Source organism: Panthera onca, chromosome B1 (assembly GCF_046562875.1).
Source record: "Panthera onca isolate mPanOnc1 chromosome B1, mPanOnc1 haplotype 2, whole genome shotgun sequence".
NCBI classification, from domain to species: domain Eukaryota; kingdom Metazoa; phylum Chordata; class Mammalia; order Carnivora; family Felidae; genus Panthera; species Panthera onca.
Window position 1 is genome coordinate 94083341 of NC_138342.1, and position 11761 is coordinate 94095101.

Here is an 11761-nt window from a genome sequence, read left to right on the forward strand (position 1 = left end):
GCAGCTCAGAGAAGAGGTCAAGGTACAAGTTTAGGAGTCATAAGTAGGTAAATGGTATTTGAAGTCATTACACTAGGTAAGATCACCCTGGGGAAGCATATAGGCAGAGAAGCCCAACTATTGATATTTAGAGAACAGGGGTAGAAAAACAGCCATCAGAAGCAAACACAAGAATATAGGAAACCAAAGAATGTGGTGTCACAGGAACTACTAGTGGCCGTGTGCCACCATGTGAAGTGAGGAAGACGAGAATTGGAACCAATAGGCACTGAGGGGCAGATGGTGGTGACTTAATCCCCAGCCACAGCCTCCTCTGCCTGAGGCCTACAGCACTCCTCCCTTACAGCAAGCAGTCTAAGAACAGTTCTGTCTTCAGAAAGAATTTCAAAAAAATCTCAAACGTTTCAAAAAAATGTTTAGAATTAAACTTAGACCTTGTTTTTTAGAGAGAGAGAGAGAAAGAGAGAATGGAGGAGGGGCAGAGGGTGAGAGAATTTTAAACAGGCTCCACACTCAGTGCAGAGCCGACACGGGGCTCAACCTCATGACCGTGATAATCTTGACCTTGAAATTAAGATCAGATGCTTAACCGAGGAATCGGTTAGGTGCCCCTAAACTTCAACTTTATTATGTGCATGGATGCTGTTAAAATTTTGAATTCGTGCAATTTAAAAGTGTGTAGTAGAGGCGCCTGGGTGGCTCAGTCGGTTGAGCGTCCGACTTCGGGTCAGGTCATGATCTCGCGGTTTGTGAGTTGGAGCCCCACTTTGGGCTGTGTGCTGACAGCTCAGAGCCTGGAGCCTGCTTCAGATTCTGTGTCTCCCTCTCTCTCTGCCCCTCCCCGGCTCATGCTCAGTCTCTCTCTCTCAATAATGAATAAATGTTAAAAAAAAATTTTTTTAAAGTGTGTAGTACATAAAAATCAATGTAATATTTGGTAAGAAAACAAGAATTCTAAACACAGCAATAGTTTATTAAAATGTCTAAAATATTGGTTTTAGATACTGAATATAGATACGGAGAAGTATTTTTGGAAATAAACACAATTCTACAAAAAGGAAATCATAGAAAAGGTATTATTGCTCAAATAAGGCTTCCTATAATAAAACCACAATGACGCATAGACACTGCTCCAAAACACATCATGCTGTGTTGCATGCAGTACTCTAGCACTGCAAGTACCAACAGGCTACACCACCAGGAGCAACTCAACCATGGCCTTGACACTGAAAACAAAGAGCTGCTTGTGAAATAATATGACCAAACTAAGAGGTGGTTCCTTGCAAAACATAGGGCTAAAATCAAGCATATAAAGAAAATAATATAACTATTTTGAAAACACTATTCCTTCATCACCAAGGATGCTTTTTGTACATTAATGCTCACAGAGGTACACTTAAATACACTTAAGAATTCTTCATACATCTAGGAATGCAACAGACGACTAAATCAATGACTAATACAATTTACAGACTTCAAAATGATAAGAAGAGATCCCAAATTTGATAACAGATAACAGTAATATACTAATAAACTGTGAAATATCTATAAAATGCCTACAGATTTCTTCATCCTTCATGATTCTCCTCTTAGCCCTCTGTGTTCACAATTCATTTTCATCCATTTCTGTAGGAAAAGTGTCTTGGGTAGAACAGGATGAGTAACAGCCATCCTCAGGTATGGGCTTCTGTAGTGGCCAGTTGTTTTCTTGCAAGAGTGATGTTGGAGACAAAATAAATTGAGTCTCAAAAAATTCTAATGACTCTCCATCTTCCTTCTCTATCAGGAGCTGATAGTCACCAAATCTGACCATGCACTTGTCAGGCAGGTCTATTTTATTTAAGTAGCACAGCTCCTTGTTGTCCACAAGCAGACTGGTCTTCTTACTCATATTTTTTATTTCAAAAGAGAGAACTGAACTATCAAACTTTTTAAACAGCTGCAGAGAAAACTGAACTCGGGAAACTTGTTTGTCCTGAAAGGTATAATGACAGATATTGGAATTTCGGCCAAATTTCACCACTTCACTGGAGGGAAGTTTTTCTCGGTTATAAAACCTTATGGATTGGAATATTCCACTTTGCAGCTGGACAGGATGGTAAACAGTTATCTGGAGACAAGTTATTGTCTCTTCCGTGTCAGCATCTTCAAAATTGGACATGATGTGTCTCAGGATCTGACCTGCCTGCAACAATCAAAACAGCATGTTAGTTCACTCCTATACTTCAGGCATTGATATCTTTTTCTAATATTTTGATGAAAATCTTCTGATAGGTCATTTATTTAGACTTTAAATTAAGAAGACAATACAGGGGCACCTGGGTGGCTTAGTCAGTTAAGCGTCTGACTTTGGCTCAGGTCTCTATCTCAAGGCACTTGAGTTCGAGCCCACATCAGGCTCCACACTGATGGTTCAGAAACTGCTTGGGATTCTCTCTCTCTCCCTCTCTCTCTGCCCCTTCTGTGCACTCTCTCTCTCTCTCTCTCTCAAAATAAATAAATAAACCAAAAAAAAAAAAAAAAGATGATGAATACATAGAATACTTTCAATTATCTAGTACAAATGTGAAAATTTTCACCAAGCCCCATGAGATCTGGTGTATTACTTTTTCTATCTCTATTTTTCATTTCTAGTTTGACAACAAGACCATACATACAGTCTAGACAATAATAAGGAATGCCTGCTGATAATAAAGTGATCTGGCAGGAGCAAAAAGAAACTTCAGTTCCTTTCTCATTTAAATAGAATGACTTGGGCTCAGAGAAAATATGACAGCTGTACATTAAAATCGGGAATAAATAATCCCTTTGCTTTAAATGCCTTCGGAGAATATACACATAAAGAAAACCTACAGTTTATTAACTAAATTATAATTAGATGTATTATGAATTGTAAAACCTGATTAAAGAAATTTAAAAGTTATGAACAAATAATTCCAACATTTATCCCTTAACATCGTCACTTAGATTTCTAGTAGGAAAAGGGTTAAATATAATAAATGCTTAGCAAAGATATGGAAGCAATCTAAGTATCCATCAATAGATGAATGGGTAAAGAAGATGTGGTATACATACACACACACACACACACACACACACACACACACACACACACACACAGAAGAATATTATGCAGCCATAAAAATGGATGAGATCATGCCATCTGTGACAACTAGAATGAACCCAAAAGGTATTATACTAAACTAAATAAGTCAGACTGAGAAAGACAAATGCCATATGATTACACTCATATGTGAATCTAAAAACCAATGAATGAACAAACAAAAAGTAGAATAAGACCTGCAAATACAGAGAACAAACTGATGGTTTCCAGAGGAAAGAAAGTAGGGGGATGGGCAAAATGAATGAAGGGGAGAGGGAGATATAGGCTTCCAGTTACAAAATGAGTAAGTCACAGGGATAAAAGCCACAGCATAGAGAATATAGTCAATGATACTGTAATAGTATTGTATTGTGACAGATGGTAGCTATGTGGTAAGCATTAAGTACAGAGAAGCTGAATCACCATGTTCTGAACACCTGAAACTAATGTAATGTTGTAGGTCAACTATACATAGGGGCACCTGGGTGGCTCAGTGAGTTAAGCCTCTGACTTTGGCTCAGGTCAGGATCTCACAACTTGTGAGTTCAAGCCTCGTGTCAGGCCCTGTGCTGACAGCTCAGAGCCTAGAGCCTGCTTCAGATTCTGTGTCTCCCTCTCTCTCTGCCCCTCCCCCACTCATGCTCGCTCTCTCTCTCTCTCTCTCTCTCAAAAATAAATAAACATTAAAAAAACAGTGAATCCTTTAAAAGTTTATTTTATTTTATAATTTTAAAATTAGACATTACATACTTAAAAAAATCTCCACAAGTTAGTTCTAAATATCATAGTCTGTACTCCTCCTGGAATTATTTATTTCTGTCAATGGTTCCTAATGACTGGACAAACTGACATTAACCACAATATAACTGCCATTAAGAGTTAAGAGTGTTCCTCAAGAGCTCTTGGCCCCACTGTGCCCTCCACCTACATTTGCCTTATATGTACCTTTAATAATCAGTACAATAAAGTAGTATAACAGAATAGGAGAACTAATTGCCAAAATCTTTGAGAGCTTATTCTCACACAGAACTGCCATTTTAAAGCTATTTTAAAAGGATTGCATGCACATGATTAAAAAATTGACACAGTAAAAAAGAATATTTTAAAAAGAGTATCTTCCCTCCACCTTAGTCCTTTGTTTCCTTTTCTAGAGCCAACCACTGTAAGAGTTGCTTTTATCCTTACAGAAATGTTCTTTACACAAGCAGCTTAACTATGTGTATGCTCAGACACAAACACCTATGTTTCTACACAGAAGAGAAAACATTTTCTTACACAAACAGGAACATACTGTATCTAGTTCTAAACCTTGCATTCTTAAATTAATAATACAAATGGGTGATTTGTTTCTATATCCACACATGTAAATATATCTTACATTTGAACAGCTACACAGAATTCCTTTAAACTAGTGTGGTGATAAATTATACCAATAGGGGGGTGCCTGGGTGGCTCAGTCAGTTAAGCATCCGAATTCAGCTCAGGTCATGATTTCGTGGTCTGTGAGTTCAAGCCCCATGTCGGGCTCTGTGCTGACAGCTTAGAGCCTGGAGCCTGCTTTGGATTCTGTGTCTCCCTCTCTCTCTGCCCCTCCCCAGCACTCGCTCGCGCACTCTCTCTCTCTCTCTCTCAAAATTAAAAAAAAAGAAAAAAAAATACCGAGGGAGTGATCCTGAGCACTTCCTGCATTCCTTAAAAACTGTTTAGAGTTTGGGAATCAATAAGCTTGAGTGAAGTTGGTCTGTAGTTTTGTTTGCCATCTATATTAAATGTTGGTATCAGAATTATGCTGATTTAAAAAAAAATGCTTTCCTTTTCTTTCTATGCTTGCTGCTATTTACTTTTAAAATACAATCTTTCCTCCTATTTTGCAAAGTTATGATGCTACAAATCAAAACTCTCAATTTATTCCATTTTTCAACAAACGATATAGCTAAGCAAAATTTCTTTTTTATTGACTTGGAAATATATCTTTATTTTATTATTTTTTTTAATTTTTTTTTAACATTTATTTATTATTGAAAGACAGAGAGACACAGAGCATGAGCAGAGGAGGGGCAGAGAGGGGGGAGACACAGAATCCAAAGCAGGCTCCAGGCTCTAAGCTGTCAGCATAGAGCCTGACATGGGGCTCGAACTCACAAACTGCGAGATCATGACCTGAGCCAAAGTCAGTCACCTAACCAACTGAGCCACCCAGGCACCCCTCTTTAATTTTAAATTTACTTTTTGTAATAGATTGTTTTTGGACATTATTACATCATATTGTATTACCCAAGTAGACAAGAGATGCATAGCTATAAGCAGAAAAAGTGACCTGAACCCTTAAAATCATGGGTCAAAGATAGTAAAAATTACTATGAAACCAATGTAGCGACAATTAACCAACAATGGGCAGAATTAGTTAACAGATCCTACACTGTGATTTGAAGATACTTTAATTATGATAATAAATTCTCATTATTCAAGAAGCAGACAGCATTAAAAAGAATAATTATAACAAATCATTAGATGATGCAATTAGTTGTTGACAAGAAAACAATTAGCTGTTAACAAGCAAAAAAGATAAAAGGAAAAGCAAGAATCTGTCCATGATCTCAGTCTTGTCTAGGATACATTGCCCTCATTCTAGTTCATTCTTGGACTTTGGACAATAACAGTTCCGAAAGGAGAACTGGATTCAAAACCATTGATATAATCTTTTGGTAACACCCAAATTACACCCAAATTTTGGTGTGTGTGTGTGTGTGTGTGTTTATTTTAGAGAGTATGCATGAACAAGTTGGAGAGAGGGGCAGAGAGAGCGAAAATCTTAGGCAGGCTCCATTCTCAGTGTGGAGCCTGATGCAGGGCTTGATCCCATGACCCTGAGATCATGACCTGAGCTGAAATCAAGAGTCAGATGCTCAACTGACTGAGCCACCCAGGTGCCCCTGTTTTGTGTTCTTTATATAACCTGTGAACTTAGAATTCATTCTTTTGAGCAAATTTGCCACCAAGAAAAGTTTGCCTCATACAAGCTCTTATTCCTAGTACTCAGGGTAGATCTATTATTGACTGCAAGGGAAAAAATATTGGCGTTCTGGTTTATCAAATCAGTGGCTACAAGTGTCTTGGTGTAGATCAATTCTCAGGGATCACAATTGTGACCCTTCAACAAACACTGAGATAGACTGTCTAATGTCAAATACTTGTTGCTCCTCCTTATCAGGCCAATCCCTACTGGTTCTGCTCCTTTAGAAAGATGAGACTTCCCACTCCACTGACAGCCATGTAATGAAACACGAATGGAAGTAACACAGAAGCTTACTTCCAAGCAGAAGCTTTAAAAGGCACTGTGGGGTTCCACCAGTCTTCTTTGCCTCTGCCACATCAGCAGTCCCCAAAAGCAGCTCAGCCTCCATTCCAGAGGCAAAAGCCAAAGATAGAGCCCAAAAGGACACAGAATATGAGCAAGAAATTAAACCTTCTTTAAGTCATTTGTTCTTGAATTCTAACATCACCTGGGCTGACATGCATTCACCTATCTAATGAAGGTAAGAAGTGACTACAAACCCTGACAGTTAATAGGGTTACTACTTACTGCTTATGCCCTTCACATGCCAGTTACACTGCTAGCCATTGAAATCTGCTTGAGATAAATTATCAAAGACAGAAGAACAATGAGCTTATATAGTATAACAGTGGTTACCTTCGAAGAGGGAAATGGGTTGGGGATGGAAAAGACTTCATTGCACACTCTGTGCCTTTGAAATTGTATACCATGTGCACTTAATATCTAACCAAACATTTAACAAATATTTTCTTTACAAATTTACAAACCATCAAATTTTTGTGGAATTAAATGGAGGTGGAGATTACCTAAGTATTCAGTGGTAAATTGTGATATCTGACATCAAAAAGTTGTAAAAAAAAAAAAAAAAAAAAGAGTTTGCCTGGCTAGTTCAGTTGGTAGAGTATTGATTCCTGATCTCAGGGTCATGAGTTCAAGCCCTAAGTTGGGTGTAGAACTTATTTAAAAAAAGTTTGTAAAACACTGTGACGATGTCTGAAACACAGTAATATCTGTATTCACAAATGAACTACAATAAATAAATAAATAGAAATGAAAATGAGCCCTGCCATCAAGAACTTTATCACAGAAAGCATAATACAGAAGGCATGGGTGCTCCATTGTCAGAAGAAAAGTAAACCTCTCCTTTCCTAGGCACCAGGAAGTACACACTTACGGGGACTCAGAGCTGGCAAGAGAAAGGTTAGACTGAGGTTGGCTTCTGCTCCTCTCAGAGGAAATAGGGCAGATATGTGGAGAGGTGTTATGTGCAAAAAACATGCTCTCCACCCCTGCTCACACTCCCACCCCCTCTACCCTTCTCTCTCTCTTTCTCTCTCTCTTTCACACACACACACACCCCACCACACCACACCAACTACCCCTCCAAAAGCTGGGCAAAGCCAGTAAAGAGACATATGACCCTCAACCTTGCAAAAGGCTGTTTGGACCTCAACTGTTAAGAACAAAAAGATACACAGATATTTTTGCTCAAAGGAGGAGCCAGGTGTCCAAACAGTTTAACAGAAAGTTTGGTGCCCCTGGGTGGTCATGCATGCCAAGAGGATTCTCATGCTTTAAGAGTTTGTTTTTTAGAGTAAGATTTACTGAAACAATGGAGTTTGTTCTGGGCAATGTGTTAAGGAAGGTATCCTTCTAAAATTTTTACTTTCATCCCTCCTCAACTCAATAGGATTATTAATAATCTCAAGGCAAAGTATGTCTCTGCCTTGTTGCAAGTAGCCTTTGATCAAAAAGGCTTTCTCCCTGACCAACACCCAACACTGAGCTTATTAATAAGGAGGGAAGAGAAACTTGAAGCAGAGCAAAAGGCACAGTAATCCTGCCGCCAAACCTCCCTCATGGGTCATCACCCCCGCAGTGTGGCTTTGAAGACATCTGTGAACAACAGTGTTCAGCAGAATCAATTTCTACTAAAGTAATAGGTTTTGCAAAAGGAGTCGTGAATAGCAAAAAGAGCAAGAGAAAAACCTTAAGGAAAAACACTTTCTTTTCAGAGACCTTGTCTTCTTTCTCCCACTCAGCCTCACTAATCTGTACCCAATCAAATTTGCAGACTCCACCTCCAAATTTGGTGGCTGTGGACAGCCGCTACGAGGTACAGCGTCGGTTCTGGCTTCCGGAGGATTGGGGAAATTCCTCCTTTCAACCTGAAAGCTAGGGAAAGTCCCAGAAAACAGCCGATTACTCTGTTTCCCAAATGAACCACTGAAGCAAGTAAGGCAGGTCCCGAAGAACCCTCAGCAGAGAACTCAGAGCCCCGGGGAGCCGGGGACCCCGCAGAAAGGTCTCCGCCAACGAGAGGGGAGGGGTTCATGCATAATTTCTCTATGAGCTACACTTGATAAATTCTTTTTTGTTTTCTGATGGGGGGGGGGAGGGGACCTTGCAAAGCACAGAAAAGTGTATTTAAAAAAAAAAAAAAATCCCATCCCATCTCCAGTATTTCCTTTTCAGTATTCCTCCTCGCATTTACAAACATCCCTGTGTCATAAATCTGGGACCATGCCGTATATAATTAATTGAGCGTGCCCATACGCTAATCTGGGAGCAGCGGGTGTGACTTTCGACAGGGCACCTCGAAAGACTCCTTGACAAAGCCTCCCTCTTGGGGCGATAAACAGACCAGACAGTCCCCACCTCACCCCCAGGCTACAGCCCGCCAAGTACCTTGGGGCCCGAGAGTCGGAAACCGTCCCAGAGCGGCTTAGCTTTCCCGGCTCCGCCGAAGACTAACGGAGGCCACCCAGCGGAGGTTCGAGTTGGGGGACGGTCACCGCCCACCGCCCACTGCCCGTAACCACACTGGGAGAGGGCGCCAGCCCGCCGCGCCGCAGCTGCTCGGAGAGGGAGGAGTCGGGGCCGAGCTGGGGGGAGGAGGGGCGCACACGCGGACGGCCCCGGACCCTCCCGCGCGCGCCTCCTCTCCTCCCGCTCCCGGCAAAGTGCGCCGGCTACCCACCTCCCCGAAGCCTTTACAGAATCTCGACAGCAGGAGCCGGTTCCCAGCCTCGGCCCCGCCCGCGCCCGCCTCGTCCTGTCTCCGCCGGAGGACTGCGGCTGCTGACGCTACATCCAGACCAGAAGCCCAGCCCCCTCACCCCGTTTCGGAGTTCGCAGGACGGGTTTGAGGCTCCGTCCACTGGTGCGGACCGCACCTCCCGAAACGCGTTGCTCCCTCCAAAGAGGATGTGGCTAAGTGAGCTAGATTTTGAAAAGGGAAAGAATCACTTCCCCATTAAAGGGCCACTCTCTCCTTCAAGAGTTGGCCTCGGACGGGGTAGGGATAGGAGGAGAGTTGCACTAATTTACTAAACAAGACAGGTGAACGGCTTGTATTATCTCATTTAATCCTCACAGTCGGGAGACTAGGACCCCCTTACAGACGGATAAACTGCGCCCCTGCCAGTGGTTAAGTGTCACGTTGAGCAAGAGCAGAGACAGGATTTGAACCTGCCATAGAGCCCATAATCAACCTGCGGCTACCTGTGATGCCCTGACCTTACACGAGACCAGTCCAGGAGCTTCCTCTCCCACCCGGGGATCCACCAAAAGGGATCCCTCACTCAACATCCAGGCTCTGGGGTTCCACGACTAAAAGCTGGTACATGATGCAAGGAAAAACACTTAACCTCCCACGAGTCCTTTATAGCCTTGGATGAATAAGATAATAGTTTTTTCCTGCCTCAGGGAAAAAGGTTTGGAAGGGAAAAAAGTGGAGAGAACCTGAAGACAACAGGTGTCTAGAGCGGGGTAGGAGTGAGACTCTATATAAGGAGTAAAAGACTGAGAAGAAAGGAGGGAAGACCAAGCTTGCAGTGACTGAGGAGGTCAAACTGGCCCACTTACTTCAGAGCTTGGGAATCTACCCACCAACTCGGGTAGGTGTCAGAGGGAAGACGCTCCTCTGGATTCTGTCCTGGGCTTGCAGGAGAGTTGTTCCTTCGCAGGTCAGTTTCACTGGCAATAAAATGACGCTGATACTTGGAGCTTCCCCATCTGATAAAAGTTCTGAGAGGGGTTAAGTTTTGATGTCTCCGAGTTACTTACGTATAATCAGGAACCATAAACACAAGGAAGGAAAAGTACAACTACAAATGTGGCAGATTCCTGTAAGGCTGCAATTTTGTTCGTTAATCATCAACATTTATTATGTCTTCTCTGAAGTGGAGATAGCCAGAGTATCTTCTTTCAGGTGAAGAACATTAGACCATGTGGACAGTAAGATATGCAATCTGACTATACCAATAAACATACACAGTAAAATATTTTATCAGAGTTTCTGATATTCACTCTTTAAAGTTAAGCAAGATTTGAAAATTCTGTGTAAGCTGCAAAGGACTAGTGTAGTAGATGTTATTAATAACACTAGTAAAGAAAATGCAACAACTGCTAAAATTTCTGATGCTGAATATTATTTCGTTTTTCTGTTCCCTTTAAGTATTCCTAGGCTACCAGTCGAAGAAGAGATTAAGAGGAACCATTCAGGGGCGCCTGGGTGGCTCAGTCGGTTGGGTGCCTGACTTCGGCTTAGATCATGATCTCACAGTTTGTGGGTTCAAGCCCCGCGTTGGGCTCTGTGCTGACAGCTTGGAGCCTGGAGCCTGCTTCAGATTCTGTGTCTCCCTCCCTCACTGTCCCTCCCCTGCTCATGCTCTGTCTCTCTCTCAAGAATAGATAAACAAAAAAAAAAAAAAAGAGAGAGAGAGAGAAACCCTTCAGAGAAATGGATACCCCAAAAGTCCGGCTGGAATTGTTTATCAAGGCAAAACGGAAGAAAACAGTAGGCAGGTATGTTATTGATATTAAAAAAAGAGGGATTTACTGTTTGAATTATCACTGATGAATCATTTAATGTGAAAATAACATAAAATGCCCACAATCTATTTTTCCATGAATAGAATATTAAAAATAGGTTTTAGATACTTTCACTACCCCCTAATTAAGCAGATGTACCTGAGCCTATTGTATTTCATTTAAAACTAGAGGAAGCTAATTTATGGTAATACGATCACCCCTTATAGAAAAAAGAAAGTGTTGCTCGTTTGTGTTGCTTGCTGGGAATTGGGCTATATGATACCCACCTTCTGTCCGGTGCACTCTAAACCCCTTGGATACACACTCATCTAACTCTCCACTCCCAAGCTCAGATGCTCAGATTTGGGGTAACTCAGTTCGGGAGTGCCCCACCTCACAGCTGATGCTTTCTACCAACCTTTGAAAATACTCCGAATTACCTAAGATACCTCACTCAACTCTTTTTTCATTATTCTCTGAATGGAAGACAAGCAGAAACCCAAAGTGTTGGGATTGGAACAAAGGAAAGCTAGCGTGGACTTCTCTTCCTCCTCCCTATTCTTGGAGTCAAGTGACTACAATTAAAATGAACCACTTAGATTTATGTGGAGAGATCTGCCAGACACATTACTAATGGAAAAACCAAGTGCTAAACAAAAATGTTGCCCTTTGTGGGGAAAAAAAAACCAAACCCTGTCTGTAAATGCATGAACTTTCTGCAAAGAAATCCGAGAAATAGAACTGATAATACTGATTAACCTGAGAAAAAGAAATTGGGAGAGAGAAGG

General features: G+C 41.4%; 1 protein-coding gene across 5 annotated transcripts; it reads right to left on the minus strand.

The window, feature by feature from the left end:
• Positions 1-952: 952 nt before the first annotated feature.
• On the minus strand, positions 953-10130 carry TIFA (TRAF interacting protein with forkhead associated domain). 5 transcript variants are annotated; one of them, XM_060654416.3, is made up of 2 exons: positions 10026-10130; positions 953-2185 (listed from the first exon to the last, which is right to left on the minus strand). In XM_060654416.3, the coding sequence occupies exon 2, from the start codon at positions 2159-2161 to the stop codon at positions 1604-1606; it is 558 nt and encodes a 185-aa protein (XP_060510399.1). In that variant the 5' UTR covers positions 2162-2185; positions 10026-10130; the 3' UTR covers positions 953-1603. The 5 variants fall into 5 exon arrangements, with proteins under 5 accessions (XP_060510399.1, XP_060510401.1, XP_060510400.1 ...); XM_060654418.3 differs by lacking the exon at positions 10026-10130 and adding an exon at positions 9278-9365; XM_060654417.3 differs by lacking the exon at positions 10026-10130 and adding an exon at positions 9139-9271.
• Positions 10131-11761: the final 1631 nt, after the last annotated feature.